Source organism: Lepidochelys kempii, chromosome 6, assembly GCF_965140285.1.
Source record: "Lepidochelys kempii isolate rLepKem1 chromosome 6, rLepKem1.hap1, whole genome shotgun sequence".
Classification (NCBI taxonomy): Eukaryota; Metazoa; Chordata; order Testudines; family Cheloniidae; genus Lepidochelys; species Lepidochelys kempii.
The window spans coordinates 66,868,895-66,891,655 of NC_136385.1; the positions used below are offsets into that span (position 1 = coordinate 66,868,895).

At 44.4% G+C, this 22,761-nt stretch overlaps 1 protein-coding gene across 1 annotated transcript in view; it reads right to left on the reverse strand.

The window, feature by feature from the left end:
• The window catches only part of LOC140913860 (deubiquitinase DESI2), a 78,366-nt gene extending 57,678 nt beyond the window's left edge, over positions 1-20,688 (reverse strand). The window contains exon 1 of the mRNA XM_073350669.1: positions 19,223-20,688. Coding sequence (XP_073206770.1) covers positions 19,223-19,261 — 39 coding nt within the window. The 5' untranslated portion in view covers positions 19,262-20,688. The remainder of the gene's footprint in view (positions 1-19,222) is intronic.
• Positions 20,689-22,761: the final 2,073 nt, after the last annotated feature.

Here is a 22,761-nt window from a genome sequence, read left to right on the forward strand (position 1 = left end):
AAGAAAGAAAAACCAGATAAAAAGATAGAGTGTGCTAAGGACAGAAGGTGCAGGTTCATCCTCATCTGGGTTGTTGCCTCTCTCTAAAGGAGGAGCAGAGCTCTCTGATTTAGTCTCTCAGGAGACACTAAAGGAAGGCTACTCCAAGGTAGATACTGAGAAATCATAAAGAGGAGGAGAATTCCCAGCCTGGACAGAAAAGAGGAATGTTGAAGTAAATGCTTCTTTATAAATTCTGAGAGAGTCAGTGGTTCTTTTCACTCAGAGTAGGGGATTAAATAAACACTTTTCACCTCTATTTTGCAGTCCATCTGTGGGTTTCAAAGCACTTTGCAAGCATTAATTTGTTAAGCTTTGCAACATTCACATGAGGCAGGAAAACATTATAATCTCCACTTTAAAAACAGGAAAATGTTGGCACAGAGAGATTGCAACTTGACCAAGGTCTCCCAGTGAGTCAGGAGCAGATTTGGGGACAGAAAGCAGACGTCCTGACTCAAAGGCCTGTGTTTACCTACACATCCATACTGTCTGTCAAAAGGAAACTGAATGCCTCAGCAAGGGAAAGTGTTTACACAGACACATAATGAGGTTCTATAAAGTCCAAAAGAATGAAGTCAATCTACTGTAGTTACCCTTTCAAAAAGGGACACCATATTGGCCTCCTTTGCCAAGAATATCATGATCCCATCCAAAGGGTACTTGCCTCCCTCAGATGGCAAGAGTAAAAGAGCGTACGAGTAAAAAGCAAAAAACTCAATTTCATCAGCTGTGTTGAGATTGTTAATTTCATCGGTGGAATACTAGCCTTAAAAGAGCTAGTGAAGAAGAAAAGATTCAAGTCTCTCAGCAACAAGCCTGCATTAGCCTCAGCATTCATCTTGCATGCCTTACTACATTCACCTTGATTTTCATCAGGGACAATAGTCTCTCTTAAGGTTTCAAAAAGGCGGCACCTGTCAACACCATGGAAAGAAGATAACCAGATAAAGCAACTCCCTAAGGACTCAGCAGAAGTCAGGAGTGACTACTTGGAGAAAGTTTAGATAGCAACCAAGTTGTCTTGACTATAGTCATCACAAAAGGATAAGAAATCCCTTCCATCATCATGTGAGTTAAAGGAAGGAATAAGAATTGCACAGGCAATTGAACAACTCTTGTGTTCCATTCATTATTATAAATGGGAATAGAGGACAATTCCTCTGGAAGAAATAGCACTCGGAATCATTCAGAAAGTGGAATCCTGTTCAGACATTAGTGTAGAGGGGACAAAGGATGTCTGAGTAGTTAGGGTGCTCATCTGAGACTTGGGAGACCGATGTTCAGTTCCCAGCTCTGCCACAGACTGTGTGTCTCTCTTTAGGGAAGTCACTTAATTCCTGTGCCTCAGTTCTTTTTGGAGAGAGAGAGAGAAGAAAGTGATGGGAAGAGGCCAGCGACTATTTCCTTTTAATTTAAAAATGCAAATTGGACTAAAAACCAGCTAAAACCCTGTCCTCCAAGTTCAACTGTTGTTGTAAGTGCCATTAAAGCCAATGACATTATGCCGGGGGGATTTTGGTCCCTTGGCACGTGTATATGTCTCTCTTTTCTCTGTAGGAGCATTTCATAATATCGCACATTACTGATCTACTTCAAGATGTCACTTTGTAATACGTAATTACTTGGCAATATGTAATTCCAGGCTTATTGTCTCAATTTGTGTCAATTTAGATGTAGTTAAAGCTGTTACTGGATCAAACAAATTTATGCAGGTGGAAATTTTAAAAGTTCATGTAAAGAACAATTTCATAGCCTCTAACAGGCACTTTTAAAAAAAATTACACTTGGAACTTTAATTCCACCTCTCACGCACATAAGAATGTAAAGAGTGCTTCTAACTGTCTCCATCATTATCCTCCAGGCAGACTCAGAGGTGTACCATTAAAAATGCTTGTAAAGTTTATTAAACACATGAACTCAGTTCCCAACTATGCATCCCAGCTAAGTGAGCTGGCCCCATGAAGCGACAGATTGTAGGCACTCGGATCCCATGGCAATGAAAACAGTGTAAATACCTAGAGAGATTGTTTCACAAGAAGGCGTGCGTGCAGTCTACGGCCAAGCGCCTTGAACCAGAGAGTTCGCTACTAGGAAGAGACCAGTACTGTAACCTCTTAGCCCCCTACCAAAAAAAGACCCCCAAAAATGTAGCAACAGCACAGAGTGACAAGTGCCAGCTTCCAAATTTCCCTGGGAGTGCTCAACCCCTGCTCACACCCCACTCTACCCCTTTCCCCAAAGCCCCATTCCACCCCTTCCTGCCCCCATTCCACCCCTTCCTGCCCCCATTCCACCCCTTTCCCCAAGGCCCCACTCCACCTCTTTCCACTCCCACCCTGCTCTCTCCCCCACCTCTTTCCACTCCCTCCCCCAAGCACATCTCATCCTCCTCCCTCCCTCCCAGCTCTTCCTGCACACCATGGAATAGTTGATCTGCGGTTGGCAGGAGGCGCTGGGCGGGAGGGAGTTGGCTTCTGGTGGGTGCTAAGCACCTGCTAATTTTTCTCTGTACGTACTCCAGTCGTCACTATACAAGGAGCTTCCCCCTCACCCCGCATTTGCACCATTTTTGCTGAGACCAGCCGTGGACACCACCAACATTCAGAGTTGGGTAGCTGGACAGCAGCGGCTACGGGTCAGGTGCCCAGCACTGAAGGCAGCACCACCGCCAGCAGCAGAGAAGGGTGGCAATACCATACCGTGCCACCCTTATTTCTGCATCATGTTTGACCTTTTTACTGGCAGGTCTGGCTATGGAGGGGCTAAGGCAAATTTTGGGGTGGCTATAGCCCCCAAAAGTCCCCCTCTGCACTGCCCTTGCCAAGTGCCTTTGGCAGAAATGCTGTCTCCAGCACTGAACCATTCCATTATAAATAGAGATGGGTCCAAGCCAGAAATTTCAGATCCAGATATGGATCTAAAACCTTCGCAGAGTTCAGATTCAGGTTCTGGTTGAGCCCACTAGAGAGACAGCGATTTAGCAGAGATGGGCAATTTAGTAAACTCTAAAATAGAGAATAGCCACAACGTTTGCACTGAGATCCAAACTTCCTCAAACTTTGGGTATTTTTTGATGCAGTGGTTTGGTTTGGTTCGGTTCAGGCTCATCTCTAATTAGGACTATTCTGGAGGAGTGGAGAAGAGAGAAAGAGGAGACACCCCCATGGTGCATGGAAGCATGTATAAAACAGACTAAAATCCTATGCACTTATCCCTGGGGCAAGCCCTCCTAGGGATGAATTTGTTCCCCGGTCTGTCTCTCTCTGTAGGATCATTTCATAACATGGTACATTTTTAAGCACTCTAAAATGGGAGGGTATGCCATACTCCTAGATGATACAGCAGGACAGAACTTCTCACCTTTATTATACAAACAGTCTTGTAATCTGAAGTCTGCACTTGTCACAGCAGAAACTCCAATTAAACAAACTTATCCTCTGACCCATTTTTAAAAGTTTGCCAGAACACCTCAAAAGGCTATCTCTGGTAAGAACCAGATTTTAAATGAGGGGAAAAGATTCTCCTTGTTAACTACTTGGGTGATCCATCAAGTACATAAAATGATCACACTGCAAATAAGGCTGTGCACAGAATTTAGGTTTCACTCTACATTGTTCCCATGGTGTTATTAGGATCCCAAGATGTACACAGTCTCCAGTTAGCTGTATGCTACACTGTATGTATCATCATGTATTAAAAAAAACCATGATAGATGATCTCGGACAGGACATTTATCTTTGTGAGTGAAGAGATGACAGATATCCAATGACTGGCATAATCATAAATGAGCACTCTTATATTTCCTCTCTAGTCAAGATGAATGTCATAATCAGAGATCTGCCTTAATTTGTGTGTAATGACAGACAGACATATACACAAGCTATATGTTTTTCCTCCCACCGTTTCAAATACAAAATTGTCTTTAATGGCTGTTGGAGAAAAATACAAGTGCTTAGAATGTGTGTGAATCAATGGCTCTGAATACTACTAATCTTTATTAGATTGTGTCACCCCACTGATGAAACTCATACTTGGGCCTTAATCTAAAATAAATGAAACCTGGGGGCCAGAAATTCCTGAGTTTTAATCCAGGCTGGCTCCAACTCAGTCTATGCCTTTAGCAAATCAAGGAACGCTCTCTACCTCAGTTTCCCCACCTGTAAAACAGGAAGGAAAATACTTCCCTCTCTCATGGGATGGGCATTTGTAAAATGCTTTAAAGATTAAAAATGCTACCTGAGTACTATCTATTATTACATATAAAATATACCTGCATAAATCCATGTAATTCTCATAAGAATCAGGTGCTACAGCTGCCTGCCATGCAAGGCAGTGGCTCTTCTCCTCCCACTCCCTTTCTTCAGAGATTCTGCAAATGCAAAGCATTGCTAATTTTCCAGTGCATACCACCAGTTCTTACCAGACTGGAGAATAGAAGTGCTCTTAATTAAACCGCACTCTGAGGGCCAGTCCTGCTCCAGCTGAATTTAATGAGAGCAGAATCAGGCCCTTAAAACTCTACTCCAACTCTGTGACATGGGAGCAAGCTCTCTAATTAGCAATTGCTACTCATTCTTTTGACTAGAGCTCACCACCCCACCCACAGTTTTGCCTAGGGGTGGGAAGATTGATATAGCACCACTTGAGCTTGGGATTCTCATTTCCTCTTGGCATTGCTGCTTTGATCTCTTTTACTAGAGCTTCCTTTTATCAATATCAAATTTTCTGGGAGGCAACCCCCACACCTGCTCCTGGCCCTTGTTTTCATTGGCCTTTGGCCGCATATGGCAGATGAAGCATTTAGCTGCAGCCTCTATTTCTTTCATTAGCAGAGAGATTCACTAGGGCATGGGGACTGCTGGCTTTGTGACAGCTGAAGTTTGATTTCGGGGGGAGCTTTTTACTTCACTACACCCAGATGAGATGGGGTAGAGGAAGTGGGAGGAAACAGTTTCAACTCACTGCATATTTCATTTCATTAGCAAAGCCCAAGTAACTATAGATGGCTACCTGCAAATTTTATATATGCATGTGTTACACACACAGAGACATGTTAAAATACTCATTCAAATGGTGACCAATTTCAAAGCCATGTGGTCAGGAAATATCCTGACTATGAAGATAAATCATTGAAGAATACAACATAGAGCACTAGCTAGCCCTGTCCACCACAGGGCTTGAGAACCTCACAGTCTTTAATATATTTATCTTCACGACATCCCTGTGAGATAGGAAAACGCTACTATCCCCATTGTACAGATAATTGCACTTTGAAATGGGAGTAGATCAAAATGGACTAGTAAACTTTCAGTATGCAGCAGCAGCATGGACAGTTAGTGTACTGTCGGTTGGCGCGGGATAGATTTACCCAGCAGCCTGCTGGGAACCAAGATGCTTGTATAGACAAGCCCTTACATAGTAGCATTACAGGGGAGGACATATTGGAGATGTGCAATAGCCGAGGCTACGTGCAGACACCTGCTCTGGAAATAGCAACTAGAGTGCACCCTTTGGGAAGGAAGTACTGTAATGAAAAAAATGCAACTGTCAGTACACAGTGATATGGATAAAGATGTTTTTCACTGCCACTAGGAAGTACCAATCATCTTTATAACCTTAGCATGTGGCAACAGGGAAAAATTGGCCCTGACAATTATGTGGGTGGTGAAAAAAAATCCTGATGAACTAGAAGAGTAAATCCACAGCAGGCAGAGAGATTTGGATTTCCACCCCACTGGACATGGATAATTGCAAGAAAATCCCTTTTGCAAGCAAGAGCTAATTGGTCAATTATGATTTCATCTAGAAACCTTTGCTCAAACTGTATCCTGACTACTTGATGACAGGGACAGCTTCCTTCTCAACCACCCACAGAACACACATGTGGTCTACCAGATGGGAGCTTGAAATGAAAGCTTTCCTTGCCCATTCCTTTCTGGGGGGAATTCCTCCTGCCATTTTGCGGAATTCCTCCTGCCATTTTCTCCACAGGTGCAGATGAGGGAATTCATTTGCCTAAAATTATATATTTTTGCTTAGGTTACACATAATACTTGAATGACAGCAAGCCCCTTTTTTAATGTTTTTACTACATGTCTCAGCTCTCCAACTATAAGAAATGCCAGAGAGGCCATTCTTACTTTATCTCTGGACTGACCAGAAGCCACACAAGAGACAATGTCCTCAGGAGATTCCCAGGTTCCCTGCACAGTTTTTCAGACCCAAACACTTGGGCGAGGTCAGATAAGTATCCCAGACATGCCCGGTCTCTCTGAATTGAGCCTTCAAACACTTGGAGGTTTGCCCATCCTTATTTTTTAGGCCACACTATTTAACACAACTCTTAACTTTTTCTGTCCCTGTGCTCAAGTGGAGGCCTGCTACCATGGCAAACTCGCTCATAATCCAAAATGTACAGAAGTGCTTGGGCATCCCCCAAAAAGTCCCTGAATTATAGAAACCTTCACACTCTCTCCAAAGGGTTCTCCCTCAGCACCCCTCCAAACATCTTCCAGAGGGTCTCCTTATTGCCACCCCTCCACTGAATATGTTGAGTCTCTCTGGCCCTTCCTTCCCCCTGAAAACAAGCATTTTCTTACAAATTAGCACCACCATTGTATAGAACACACATGCCCTCCCCAATCTGCTAATTCAGATTTGGGCTCCTTGCACTTACATTTCACATCTTCTTTCCTCCCTCCCATCTTGCAAAGAGGAAGCCTCTGAACATATATCTTCAGTAAGGAAGAAGGAAAGAGGGGAGTGAATTGGAAGAGGCAGCAAGGCAGTTCCAGATTAACACATGCCCACGAATCCCAGTGCAAATCAGTACTTCCCTTGAACACTAACGCAATGATGAGATAAACAGGTTAAAAAGGAAGATGAGATCACCATTTGCCAGAGAGAAATGCAACTTGGTAGGCGGCTGGTATTTATACATTCAGCAATCTCTCTTCGTGTCTGGTTATAGGGAGATTTGTGCTGATGCTGGGGCAGGTCCAGCTGCTGCACCTGTTCTCACTGGCTCACGTCTTACAAACACAAGGGAAAGGAAAGATAAATACAAAACAAGGGAGGAGATGAACCAAGAGGAGGATGCACTTCCCTTTTGCATTCACCTCTCCTAAGGACACTGTCTTCCACATAAGCTATTGAGAGAGATGGGCTTGATGATTCCAGTGACTCTCCACTGTTGCTGTGAGGATGAGTGGCTATGCTGGGAGAAAGAGAAAGGTTGTGAGAAAGTTGTTTCCATGAATATATTTGCAAAGTTAAACCATGGCATTGCACCTTTCTAAACCTCTTTCACTCATAGCTTTGGGCCTGATTCTGGTGTCAGTTACACCAGTGTAATTCAGAAGCAACTCCATTAATGTCCAGGGAGCTACTCCAGAAGTGGGGATGGGGTGAGGGGGAGGAGTGGAGACAAACAGGTGTCCAAGTCATTCTTGCTCATATAGCCTCAACACCCTGCTTATCATTAGTTGAACACCACATTATATAATAGAAAGCTATACAAACTGATATTGTCCAAAGCTGAATTATACATCATATGATATATATGCACATACAAATATGTACAATCTTTGTTTAAGTGTATCTGCTCCCAGAGGACGATACCCCCCCTCTCCTACTTACAGTATGCAAGAAATATTGTACTCAGATATCTCTCTTAATGTAACTGTCACTATCTGTATTACCAAAGCATCTGGAATCCCCAAGGTATTGCCTAGGGACCCATTACGCTAGGTCCTGTACAAACCAGAACTAAAAGATGGTTCCTGCCCCAAACAGTTTACAGTCTAATTTCTTTCAACCAGTGGCTAAGGCTACTGAATTGTCAGAAGAATGCAAAGAGAGGGAGAAGCTCATGTCATAACATTTTCTACCAACCCCCACTCTTCACAAGAAGGATGTGCCTCACAGATGCAGAGATAGGAGTTTGTCCTTAACGTATTATCCTGTATATAGTCTATTCTCTCTGTAGAGATGGATAAATTGATTTTACACGTCAGTGGCTGCATACACTATTGTTTCTCTTTTACTGGAAGAGAGGCTGAGCAGGGCTGCGAGGTATTAATAGGTAGTACGATCAGAGAAATTTCACAAAGTACCAAATGCAAAATTGGTAGCACGAGAAAAAGTGTCTCGAAAGATGAAATACAGTAATCAGGGGAGCTTATTTGTATGATAAATTGTTTATCTCTAGCAAACATTCATCTAACTGAGGCAGAAACATAGTGTGGGAATAGAGACCAGGCACAGATCTATCCATCTCACTAGGTACTTACATGGCTCCCACTGCTGCTTTGTCAGAGCACCTCCCAAGTATATAAAAATAGAAATAATCTCTCTTTCTTCCCTCCCACTCTGTAGGTTAAATAGTTTAATTAGTTTATAGATTGTGTTGGTCTCTCACACACAAATAAGCAAGTAAACGCAAACAGAGAGTGGGTGGGTGTGAACTCCGTGAGGGAAAGCTTAGTGGAAGAAATTAGTTTTGCTGTTATTTCTATGGCCATTCTTATCTCTTCTAGGGGCGAGTTCCATAGTCTAGGTCCAGCCCTGATATTATTACATGAAAGTTGTCTCTCCCACGCTCAGGAGCTTCCCCTATTGGTTGACAATTTCATAGTGCCAGTGGAGACCATGATTATGGAAAGAGATTGGTGATCCCTCAAAGAGCAAGGGCCAATCCCACAGAGGGACATCAGGGCAGAGACCATTCAATAGGGAACCAGCATCAAGAGCGGAGCACTGGGCCGATGTGTGCCTGGTAACTTGTTCCTAAGCAAATGGGCTACTATGTTTTGTATCAACAAAAGTGGGAGCTTTTTCAGGGTGTGCAGCACCATCCCTAGATCTGAGTTGCAGTAATCATGTCTGGGGGTCACATATTCATGGATCACTGTGGGTAGGTCTGCCCTGGCCCATAAGATGAGGCGCCGTTGCCTGGCCAGACACAGTTGAAGTGGGCATTCGTTTCCTGACATGGCCATTTGGGAATTCAGATGCACTAAGGAGGCCAAAAAGACTCCAAACTGTGGACTGACTTCCTCTGAGGGTAGATGCCTTCAATAATGGGGAATGCTTTAGAGGAGACATGGTTTTCCAAGATCTTTTCTCTTCCTCCTGCCATCACTGAAATCTCCCTGGGGTTCAGTTTAGCCATTTAGTCTGCACGCAGGTGCTGGTTTTGGCCAGGTATTGACAGAACTGGCAGATGGGGCAATTTACATACCATAGTATGAATATAAGGCCAGCCCCTTTACACTAAGATAAACAGGAGCTAAGATATATCTACAGTATGGAACATATAGTTTGTATATATAAAATCATGTTACACTGTGAAACACAATGATGAGAGAGGAAGAGAAATAGTCACAGTGAAACTTATACAAGGTACCATTAAGCAACCTCCGGTCTTCAGAAGTCACACCAAAGTATCCCCCAACATAATGAGTATGTTCTGCTGTATCTTTATTAGATGAACCCGTCCATGAAGAAACTGATTGGTCACTCCTAGGGGAGTCATTTCAGACATATTTCTAAGTATTTACACTTAGAGAATATACAGTGGGTTGGTTTGGAAGCTTTATTGGCATGAGTTTGAAATAGCTGCATTACTCAGGATAAACAGCTAATCCAGCAGGGAGTTGCATAGTTCAGCCCAAATGATGATCAAATATTTATTTCACACACATACACTTAAAAAAAAAAAAGTCTCTACATCTGCCCTACGGAAATTGCACACACATCATTTGTTTGTGCACAACCTATTTTTGCACGTGTGGTACATGCTTGTGCAGTTTTGGGAGAGCCAGTACATGGGCTGCATATCTGAAAGAGTCCTCCCCATATGATTTTAAATATCAAATTATTTTCAGCAGAAATGACATTTCCATAGCACACAATGCTGCTGATTTGTTGCCAGGCAGTGTTGCTAAGCGTGATCTCTCTTTCAATGACGGACGGGCCACTGAATGGCATTGCAGTGTCACCCACACTAGAACACTCATTCAAGACAGAGTTCTTGAAGTAAAGGAGGAAAAAACCCACTCATATACAATAAATTACAGCAAACTAGGTCACAATCACAAAGATGCTCCCACAGTTTTTAAGTTTTCCCAACCATCATGACATACTGTGCGTATTACTCACTCTATTGCAATTTCACATGATTAAGCGCCCATAAGGCAGCTCGTCAGCATCCAACAGTCATATGGCAACTTATGCAACCAAGTAGAAAGGATGACTTAGGGTTGGCGTTGGCCTCATTAATCTTAAACTGAGCAAGTATATATATATATATACAAACACACACACACACGGCCAGTTCCTTGGCTGGGGTAAATTGGAGTTGCTCCATTTTGCATCCCAAGTGGCCACCAGAAGGAAAACTGCCAGCTGTCTTGGCTAACGGATATCCATCAAAATTAAAATGAACAGCATAGCGGATGACATTACAGCCAAGAACACTGAGCATTAAAACCAAAACTAAACTCAGCAAGCATGCCAGAGGGCAGGGTGGGGTAGGCCAGAGAGTTTCTCAGAGCTGGGATTGGAACGCAGAAGTGCCTAGCTCCCAGGCCTGTTCTCATATCACTAGAACATGTAGGAACTATCTCACAAGGCATGAACTGTCCAAGATCACTCAGGGTCAGGGTCAGAAGACAGAACTTCTTGGCTTCCTGTCCCATCTCTCTCTCTCTCAGGAAGCCATCAAATAGTGTGTGGTGGGGGAGATAATTACAGGGAAAGGGAAAGGGAGGGTCTTAAGTGCTTGCCCCATCCAAGAAGTACCAGAAGTTCCTAAAAACAGACCAGATTCAAACTCTCTGGCCTTGGGCAAATAACTGACTCTGGTAGTATATAACTAGAGTTATTTTCTCTCTCACAAATCCCGGGGAAATTCTTTCTATTGACCTATTGAGATGCAGGTCATGCTATATTCTAAGAAGAGTTCCTGGCCAATTGTTCACACACTCAAAATCCTACAGTGATGATTAGTACTGGTAATGAAAACTTTTTTTTCTTAAAACATCAAGATCTTATAAAAACTGCTTGCAGAAGGTGTTGAGGAGAGTAGAAAAGGAAATCTTATATCCCAGGCTAAAAAACAGTGGCAGATCTGGGATTGAAGGCCAGGAAGCCATGTTACACACAGTTCACAGCATGCTGTCTTTACTTGGCAGATCTGCCCCAGCCTGTTCCCAATGACAGATCTTTCATGGCTGTCTGATAAGTGCCCTGTATTTTGGACTGAGGGAGTGGGCCACTTACCAGACAGGCTGCAATACTTTTGTCATTCTGAGCACCCTAAGCCTGCTTTTCTCCAGAATGAAATGTGGGGGGGAGGGGGGCTCTAGGAGAACATTTTAACACAGCAGCACTTTGCCCTTCCCTAGTACTGCTTTCCCTTGTTCAATCTATATGGCAACGAACCTGCCACCAACCCAGTAATGGAAGTTCATCTATGCAGACGACATCTGCTGCGGGCTACAGGGTCCAACTTCCTCTGGGCTGGAGAAGACCCTGAATGATGACGCTGCAAAGCTGGCCGACTACTGCAAGACATGACGCCTTCAGCCTAGCACCAGCAAGACAGTCTCTAGCACATTCCTCCTACACCATGCCAATTCTAAGAGAGAACTAAGCATTCTAATGAATGGCCAGAGGCTAAAGCATGAAGCCTACCCAGTTTACTTAGGCATGACCCCCAAACGAACACCGACATACAAAAGCCACCTGAGCAAGATAGCAGCAAAGATCAAGACATGCCACAACCTTCTCAGCAAACTGGAAGGTTTTTCATTGGGAGCAAATGCTCCAACCCTAAGGGCCTCGGCCCTTGCCATCTTATACTCAATAGCAGAGTACTGTGCACCAGGATGGAGTCAGTTGGTACACACCAAAACTTGTTGATATGTAACTCAACAATGCATATCACAGAAACTCTCCAACTGACTCATCTTTCAGAACTTCCAGTTCTGAGCCACATTGCTCCCCCTTATATCAGGAAGGAAATTGCAACAGACAAGCTGCTTGAGAAGATACGTGCTAATCCAAACTTGCCCTTGTTCAAAGACCTTTTAAACCCACCAGCTACACATCTTTTATCACAACACCCATTGTGGTTGAGGTTGCCATGCCAGGACGTGATAGCAGAGTCCCTGTGGCAGGAAGACTGGTGCTTCTCACCAACCACCAATCAGTTCCTCGTCACAGACCCTACTGCTCACCCACTCAGCTTCGACCTGCCATGTCATCAGTGGGCCCTTCTTAACCCATTCTAAACTTGGCGAGGCCTCCGTACAGCCAACTAGCACTGTTGGGGTCTTTGAGACAATCCAAGCTATGGTACAGATCTAACAATGATACACGTTGTCAAGGAACCAAATTCAGCGGTGGGCTCCAAGAGTTCCATTTGGCCATTATGAATGCTATTGCTTGGCTCGGTGAATACACAAAATGCTAAATAAATAAATACTGCTTTCCCAGCAGTGAACCCTAGATTACCAGCTATCAGTTAAACAGTTTTCTACTCTTAGAAAAAAAGCCCATATTGTGCACAGCCATAGAGTTTGCTGTGGCATAAGGAATGCCATCGATTCACAGGCTTGCTATGTGAACCCACAAAAGGAAGTGTCTGCCTTCACCCTGCTAATAAATCTATCAGCTTCATGAAGACGTGATTTACACAGGATATGGTTAATCAGTTTTTTCCAGCAATATAGGCTAGCTCAGTAATGAAATGATACAAAAAACACAGGAACTTTACTTTTCTCTTTCCCCTTCCTGGACAGACAAATAAATCCATTTTGGTGGCTGATTCTCCCTCTCACCTCCCCAAACCATCTCTCAAGATTCAGACAATTGCATCATCCTGTTCTTGATGAGCACAAGAAGGTCAAAAAAATCCAGCCTTGATCAAACAAGAGAAAACTGGATGATAGAGGAGTAGCTAACAGAGGCTAGGACACCAAATTAAATTCAGCCCAGGTCACTAGTGACCCAATGTAATTATCAGATAATACCCAGATATACCATACATCACCATATTAAGAGATAGATCCGATGATTTTCAGGGCCCATCGGCAATGAGTTGGTGGCTTCAGTTCAGTTGCTAGTGGGCAGGTGACCATTCTGCAGAATACTACCAGTTGCTGAATAGCACAGAAGCTAAGGATTGAATGGAGTATGAGCAAGTCCGTCTTGCTTTCATGGATTTGTCTCATATGTTCAAAGAATCTCTACCTTCCCAGATGCTGATATAAATGAAAGTAACTATAAGAGGGAGATCCAAACCATAAACCCAGGCCTGAATTTTGCATCTGGAGCTCAACTTTGTGGGCCAGATGCTCAGGTTGTGTGTGTTTCATACAAGTTCTACATTACACATGGGCCAAAATCAAACCCCTGGATCTGAATCCCCACCTGAACCCCTCCCTCTCTAACATGCCAAATCCAAACACTCCAAACTTTGGGGAAGTTCAGAGTTGAGTTCTCTTCTTCCCATCAAAGAGATATGGGATCAGATCCTTAGCTGGGGTAAATTGATGTAACCCCATTGCTCTATGGAGCTATGCTGACTTACACAATCTATGGCCCAGGGGTTAGGGTGCTCTCCTAGGGTGTGGAATACTTGGGATCAAGTCCCTGTTCCACATCAGACAGAGTGAGGATTGGAACCTGGCTCGCCCACATTCTGGGTGAGTGCTCTAACCATTGTTTAGTGCAAGTTCTGGTGATATAGGTAGAGGTAACACCTAGTTTGAGTATTCTGCCAGGGATTAGGTGCTGGGCATCAGGACTGAGATGGCTTTGCACATGCCCACTGGCAGAAATTTAAGCACCTCTTGGGTTGGGTGGTGGGAGCAGGGTGGTATGAGGATCTAACTTTTGGATTTAGGCCTAACGTGGTAGTTAGGTGCCTAAATCCTTTTGTGGATCTAGCTTGCGTGTGTCCAAACAAGCTGAACGGTTGCAAGAAATTAAATAGGTGGTGTACAAGCTTATGGCAGTCAGCTAGAAGATATGTGTATAACTGGATATACCATGGACAGGTAGTTAACTTGTCACCCTGTTGACAAAACAGATTGTTACATTGATAGTTGGCACATTTCCTGGCAGTTGCTAAGACAACAAAAATCCATTTATTTTGCATAAAGGGACACATTTTGCTGTTGGACTCATTAACACAGACCATGTCACTTACTCTTTTAGCCTTCTAATTGGTTTATTATTGTAAGGTTTAGATCAGATACCCAACATGCTTTTGATTCCTTCTACTTGAACTAAGGGACGCAGTTACATTGCTTTCTCTTTACTTTCCTTGATTGATTTCCTCCCTCAAATATACGAGAGAAGAGGGATGTCTAGTTCCATTCTATCATTTTATCCAATGCAAATCCATGAAGAATATCTGGCTGTAATTGAATGGTGGAAAGACTAAAATGGTAAGAGTAGTGTGGAAAGAACTTATCCTCCACTGGAGGCATCTGCCTTCAGATTGTTTAGACAGTCTACACCCTCAGTCTCCACCTGCACCCTTCAGGGCTTCTGAAGACACAAATAGCCATAGCTGTGAAAAAATGCCTTTTTCCACCTGCAGCTGGCCAGGAGACTGCACCCGATGCTGTCAAATTCAGATTTAGCCAGAGTAGTTGATGCATTTGTGACCTCTAGAATTGATTGCTGCATTTTTTTGTACCTACATATGAAACCAACAACCTTAAAAATGCAGCAACTGGTATAGAACAGCAGCTCCTTACTCAGTAAGGCAGGACATGGAGACGACATCACCCCAGAGTTAATCTCTTAACTATCTTTCCTTTGAATACCACATCACTCATAGTTTTGGCTCTCATCTTCAAGTCTAACCTGACAAACTGCCTCACCCTGCATAATCATGACTTCCCACAACAGCTGCGTTTCATGGGAACAATGGAACACAAGAGTGAGATTCATATGTACAGAAGACAGAGCTTTCTTGGCAACTGACCTGTGACGCTGGAACTCACTCCTGGAAAAGATGAGGATGACCACAAACCTCAGCATCTTCAGAGCAATATGCAATCCCTTCTTCAGTGATGGCTTCCCACAAGAATACCACAAATATTATATACACATATTATATATATATATATATATATATATATATATATATACACACACACACACCCCTAGGCCTGGCTGACTGAAGTGGAGAGAAAAAACGTGTGTGTTCGCTTTGCAATTTCATGAGCCACTCAAATAAAGTGATGGGTGCCATATAAGAACATCGATAAAAGACACTGTCATTCTATAATCAGCTAAGCAAATGAGAGACCTATGCATAGATTTTCAGTGTCAGCCCCTTGTTATCAATTGACTATCAGCCACTTGGATTACAATTGATTAAAGGATATCTGGAAAATGCAAAGAAGCCAATTGGTCCCCAAAGTGAAATAATTACATTCTGGCTACCATTTTGAAGGTTCTCATTATGGGGAAAATGTAAGATCAAGTTTGCCTAGAACACACTGGATTCTCATTTACTCCCATGAGAATCAGGAGTAACTCCAGTGAAATTGGTGGAATGGCACTAGTGTAACGGAGAGGAAACTCAGGCCCGCTCTCAGGAAATACAGAGATCAAGTGTTACAGCTCTACATTTACTGCAGCCACCAGGCCTGATTACACCAGGTGCAGTGCAATGGTGAATCATTGACACCAGGGCACAGTGGGTACCAAATGCCATCAGGCGAGATTGGTAGCATTTTTCTGCTAGACACACGGTGCAAGGCAGTGGAGAATCATGACAATTTTAAAGATAAAGCAAGAGAGCAATGATATACATGAACAGCTGTTAACTTAAAAGCAGACATGTGCCCTGTAACTGACTGAAAACATCATGAGATTGTCTGATGACCTTAGTCTGTGCAAAACTGACTATTCTTTAGAGAAATGCTTTGGCATGTCAATGTAGTTAACCTGTTAGAGTTAAACACTTTAAAATATTTGCAATCTTACATCTTTGATTTAGTATCTTGATCTTTATTAAAAGTTAGTTATGTTGATTTAGGTGATCATCCCAAAATAAACCACAAATAATTAAAGGAAATTCCCAGACAGTCAATAGACCCAGAGATGGACTGGTTGAACCAAGTTATTTTATAATCTCACTAATGTTTGGGCTGCACTACACAGTTTATTTTTTTTTCTCCCCATCTGAATCTGAAAGGTGCCCTGATTTACCCTTTTAAAGGAGCAGTACTATCTAGGCAGCAGCCAACCCCTTCAGAACTTGCACAAACCAACTCATTTCATGTATCCATCAACTACACTCTCAAACAGATTCAAACTGGGCATGTGGAGGTTAAAAGGTTCTGAACCCCATGACCAGGCGCTGAGCCATGCAATCACTTTAGATTCATGTTTTTAAATCACTACGTCAACAGCCCACCTATTCTATTTTTAAAGTTTTCTGTCTCAATAGGTACATTCTCCATCCTCCTATTTTTTGTGCTCTTTAGGCAGAGACAAAATATAATACAATCCCCATCCATATTGTAGGTGGATAGAATTGCTTTTATTGATAGTAAGTTGAGTACTTGGAAACACTGAACAATGTTTGCTCAATTATTTTGTGCTGGAAAAAAATAAGGCTTCTAAACGTAGCTACACACTGCAGCTATTTGGCAAAGCACCTCATTAAATACCAGCATTACTTTCAAAAGACACCCTATATATATACAATGGGTAAGAGATAAATGGCCATAATCGTTCAATACTCAAGACTGCACAAAGTGGATATTTCATATCTGCACAGGGGGTTCTTAATTGAACTTTTGCCCCAAAGCTAAGCTTTCCTGTAGCTAAAGTGCTCCCTGATGCCATACCGGGGTCATGTTCTTTGTCAGGAAAGCAGAGCTTTAAATTATAGTTAATTGTTATCCACGGCTGCCTTTCCCCTCCCTTTTATTAATGCCAATTTTAAAACAGTTATTTGTGTGTGCAATTGTTTCCCTGCTGCACCATAACTTACCACCACAATGGAATGAACTGCATGGCCATATCCCATGCTGTATGGCATTAAAATCATAGCACCAGTCAAAAGAATGTAGCCCCAGCAGTTATAATATAGAAACGGAATTGTATGCAACTCAGTAATAAGGCAAACAGTTGGAATATGAAATCAGAATGGTTTGTATGTAAAGTCATTAAATTAGGGGTAACCCAGGGGATTAACAATGAGGTATGGAGACTTTCACAGTTTGGTGGAGATCAGAACTTGTTCAGTCTGAATTAAATTTGTGGCCTCAACCCAATTCCCTGTGGACAGGCATATATACATCACAATGCAAAACTGGTGGAGGAAAAAAAAGCCCTTAATAGGCATCATCTTTGGTGACAATCACAGGAGAACAATCAAGGACTGAATGGGCCATGGAAACTGGGTTCCCCTCACTTTTGGAGGCGATCCTTTCAGCTCAGGTTTGAGGCATACTGAGAATGGGGCACCAAAGGAAACCTTACACTGCTGCCCATGCTGTAGCATTGGGAAGGAGAATCAGCAGAATTCACCCTGCAGGGATGTCAAGCTGACACCCTTCTCAGGGAATTCACTTACTAAAAAAAAATGAAGGAACCAAAAAATGGAGGTGGTGTTGGTCTGAATCTTTCTGGAATGAACCATCCTCTGACACATCACCTTTCCAAGGCATTAGATAGAATGATGCCTACTACAGTCTCACAAATAAGGCACTGTTTTGGGCTGCCAACCAATTAAACATGGATTACAGCAGAGTGCATTCCAAAATAAATGAATTTATGTCAGCGTGGTTCATAAAACAGAGAGAGCCTTCAGGTGAGGCTCAGTATTGTATATGCCAAGGTAGTCTAGCTGGATTCCTCTGTGTCCTTAGATCTAGGCGTTACAGTTTAAATAGCACTTTTCTCCCCCAACAGGAGTACTTTAAGGCTTCCCAGCTGACAGAGAATCACTTAATCTTTGCTGTAAATGCCAACACTTAAAGTGTTCCATTATTACTATTTTTGGCATTCATTATGAATCTCCTCATCATAATTCATTTGGCATATGAGTGTTATATGTTCCATGGACTCTGTTAAAAGTTAGTGTTAATTACCACTGTATGGAGTTAAAATGAAGGGTCATGCCATAAATTCTTAAAATATGGGATTGGATAGTTAATATCAAGTCAGATGTTGGGCCTAATAAAGTGGTATTTTCCACAGAAAGTTGATTAAAAATTGTGGGACTGATGGAATTTCACATTCTTGGCTTATAAAGGACAAATCAAGTGAAATGCTTCCCCATCAAAATGTCCCCACTCTGCATGCTACTCAATGCCAATCATTTAAGAGGGAGCTGGGTACAACTCTCATGAGTGTATGGGGGAACCATAAATAAAATGGTTTCTTCAAAGCCCTCTTATGGTTTTGAGTTGTAGCACAGGTTGTATTTGAGATTTCTGCTTTGTTTATTGATTTTACACAAATAATTCCCTCCCCCTGCCACAAAGGGATGGTAAGGAGAGCTGTTAAATATGCTGTGAACTTTAAGAGAACATTCCCAGGCATGATCATGGAGTGCAGAATACTTCACTTCCTATGCCCCCTTGCCGAAGCTTTATCAGTTAAAATTGCTTATTACTCAAGCAATTACTATTCACCTTAAAAAAAAATTACTCAGGTCATTTCTTCAAGCCTTTTCCTAATGACAGCCTCTGTTCAACCGTTCTAAACATGTGACATTCGGATTTGGGTTGTTAGTTTTAACAACATTAAAGGAATATTTTGTAAACTGTTTTTCCTCCCCCCAGGGCTCTCTCTCCAGCCTGATGCTTGATAGCCTTGAAAGTCAAGGGCATCTAGTTCTAGGAATAGGAGAGGCGATCGCCTCTCTCTCTCTAGCTGGGGCTTCGTAAATTGAAAAGTCAATTTCCCTAATCTGCAGAAAATCCAGCACAGTTTTACTGTTAATCTGCTGTGATGTGCTGCAAAAAAAGCCAGAGCCAGCACCACCCCCGTCATCCAGAACAAGACAAGCTTGGAAAATTCAGCCTCTCTCCAGGTCTAGATGCCCCGTTCCTCATCTTAGTCTTTCTGCAACCAATCGCACGCTGTCATCCCTCCCTCACCCCCACCCCCAAACTTAAGATTGTTTCATACTCACCATGTCATAAACATTCAGAATCACCGGTTCATTTGCCATTGTTGATTGCGGCGGACACTGGATTTTAACCCCCAAATCCCTGCCAGATGTGGCGCTGCCCCCCGGGTACGCTTTTACCCTCAGCTACATAGGAGGGGAAATTTCTTTCTATGGTCGCCGAAGAGAGAAGCTTGGCTGGGGGGTGGGGAGGGGGGAAGAGACACGCTTTTCCCGGATGCCAAAGTTTTTTTCACCCCCCAACAGCAGCGTCAATCCTGGGTTTCTTTCTAACGCTGCAGCTCATCGGGGTTGCTGCATTGGTACAATACACTGCCCAGGCACCCTCCAGCCTTGGCACTGCCAATCCAAACGACAGACAGGGCAGGCTCTTTGCACAGATATCAGCCCCCCTTTCTCCAGAAAATTTGCGGGGAGAGGGGGGTTGAACTAGCGAAAGAGACGAAGACTCCCGGCCGAAGAAGGCATTGACATGCAGCACCCGAATGCGGAGCCGCGCGGCCGGCGGAGGAAGGTCAGCTCCCCATCGCTGTGCTGGCGCGGGTGGAACCAGGTCCAGGTCGCTGCCCTCACCCTCCCGGGGTCCCCGCTCCCAAAGGCGGGGAGCGAAACCCGGGACGGGCGTGGCTTGACGCACCGGCGGGGCCGGGGAGCGGAGCCCGCCGCGGTGCTGCTGTCCCCGCGTCTCGAGGGCAGCTGTCCGGGTGCTGAAGTTTCTCTCTGGGTCTCTTCTGGGGCCGCGGGCGGCGAAGCCTTGCGGAGCCGAAAGGGCATCGGAAGCCGCGGCAGGGAGCTGCGGCGGGATTCCGGCTCCCGCCCGGCTCTCGGGTGAGGAGAGGGACGCGCCGCAGGCCAGGCCAGCCACTGGGCTGCTCAGCGAGCCCTGGAGTTACTCTGCCACCGCATCCGTAGGAGTTTGTCTCCGGCCCGGCGTGCAGGGAGCTGCGCGAGTGCTGAAGGGCGGGCTGGAGCGCGCCCAGCGCGGGAAACCCTTGCTCTTCCCGCCACTCAGAGTGTGGGGCGAGCTGCAACCCCTACTTCAGGAGCCGCTTGTCCCGGAGGGGCCAGTCTCCGGGGACCGAGAGCTGATGGAGCCCGCGCCGCTCCCTGCGCGGCCGATGCATCCCCGCCCGGGGATGGGGTGGGGTGGATACGAATTGGGGAGCGGGCTGAGCGAGCTCGGGAGTTGCCTCAGCCCTGGCCCTAGTTAGGCGGGCCCCGGGCACTACCAGCTCCGCGATTTCTTGCAACCGACTCGCAAACAGCGTTCAAATCCGAGCAAACGAGAACATCCACTGCGGTCAATCCCCTCCGGCTCCGGCTTTAAGGGAATCGCGGGGGCTGGGCTTGGGGGAAGGGCGGCAGGGGGCTTCGTAGAGGCATCAGTTTTCCCGGGGGAGCAGCGAGCTGACCTTAATGCTGAGGCAGCGCAGACCTTGCCTGTAGTAGCCAAAAAAGGGAGCTGGGATGACCTCATCGGAGTTGGAGGCGTCGCTCAGGCTCTCTGCCAGCTTGCAGCCAACCAGATCTGAATGAAAAGTGCAAGGAGCCCGTTACATCAGCAAAGCCCAGCATTCCCTGGCCCTCCACAGGCAACAGCTGAATGCTTTCCTCCGCCGCATGGGAAACACTCAATAAACGAGAAGGTCTCTTGGGGTGACAATATCCCCAGTGCTGATGGCCTGGGAGTCAAAGTACTGCACCTGCCTGCCTAGATGGTTCATTATGCCATTAATTAGTAACCCGGTGTGTGTTAGGGAAAGGGGGGGGGTGAAAAAATAATTTGCTTTTAAAATCTTTTAACCACCCTTCATTATTCTCTTTCGAGGTGAAACTTTCACAAATTCTGTGTTAAACGGGGTTCAGTAGAGGTGCCTAATGTTTAACACCTTTTCCAGACTGTATTTTAAAGGGGAAGTGTTGTATTTTCAGTGTGTGTTTAAGGACTGCTGAGCTTATCAATTTCACACAAGTACCCCAGTGCTTGCAAGGAAATCAACAACGTTCCAGCTTGTCAAGGGAGGACAGAACACGTCCGACAGTTTGAAGTACTGGCCTGTTCTAGCAACACCAGCAGCCTTGCTTTTAAAGTCCCCACCGTTTTCCCTCTGGGTAGGATAATTTACATCAAGGGGGTATTGTTGGTGCTGTTTTCTGCTCCTGTTATTGCTGCAGTAAGGACTTTTTAAAATATAATCAGCTTTACTATAGCACAAGAACTCAAGAGTGCAGCCTAAAGGCAGATTCCTAAAATGTACCTGTTGCCACCCTCTGGCTGAGACTAGAGGTGAGGCCAGAGTTGATGAGTTGTAAACTCTCAGCCAACAAGCAATTTCTAGTCATCCCTCTAGAAAGATACAAGTACAAGCAAATAGAGTTGTGAGCCTTTAGGGACAAATCCTGGTCCTGCCTCTACACTTCAAAGAGTCTCCTAGCAGAAGAACCCATGCACCTCTGCTGTGCAAGAAAGGGCAGGCTAGATGGAGGACGGATACCCTTTAATCCATAAAAGCTTCCTGTGTATCAGAGCACAGGAAGGCCTAGAGTCAGACGACCTGCTGCTCTGCAGAAGTCTTCACTCCATTCAGAAAGGGCAAATCAGAGTCCAGATTTATTTCAATGGGAGTCTAGGCACTTTTGAAAATCCCAATAGGCATTTATCTGCATCCTTTGGCACTCAAACACCCCACAGGCCTACTGCATCCTCTGGACTGCCGTAGCAGCTACTCCATGGGGGGGGGGGAGAGAGAGATTCCTTCCCCCATTCATTTCTTCCTTGAGTTCCGATTCTTGGTTTGAGAGCTTGGATATGGATTTCCCCTTTACCTTTAAATTTTTAAATATCATGCAATGAAAGTTAAAGATTCTATCCTGCTAGTTATTGCATATCCTAAGCTCCAAATAGAATTATTTACTCAACCTCACAAGAGATAGGGCCCAAAAAGCAGCCATCACACTCCTGCTAAACTGGCAACAGGTCCTTGGGAAGACACCTGCTACTCAAGCACCCCTTCATGGGCTGTAAGCACCCTTCCTTAGGGTGCCTCTTGTTCAGGGCTCTTTAATGAACTCCACACAAAGATTAGTGCTAGACATGTGTCTTAGCCCTCCACCCACATCAACCAAACTTAACCCTGGCAGGGGTTGCAAGATTCCACTAAGAAGGTCCCAGAAACAAAACAGTTCTTAAAACCACACTGTTCTCAGCCCCTTTCTGGGCTACCTTTGAGTATGTCCCCTTCTTCTGGTATCAAACACCCAGCATCAGACTGGCTCTCCTAGATTACCAGGACCCTACCTCAAAGCCTTCCACAGGAACCAGCATGCCTACTCACTATCTTTCTGTTCCCAGAGTGAATTCCCTGAGTCCTTTTTTAAGGCCCATTAAAGCATCAACTGATCCCTCTTAGCCCCACCCCCTCAGGTTGGGAAGGAGCTAATTTTATGGCACAGAAGGGGCTGGTCCCATTTCCTCTTAAATGGGCTCATCACCTTGTAACATAGCTTATCTACACACTATACTATATTACTTAATAAAATAA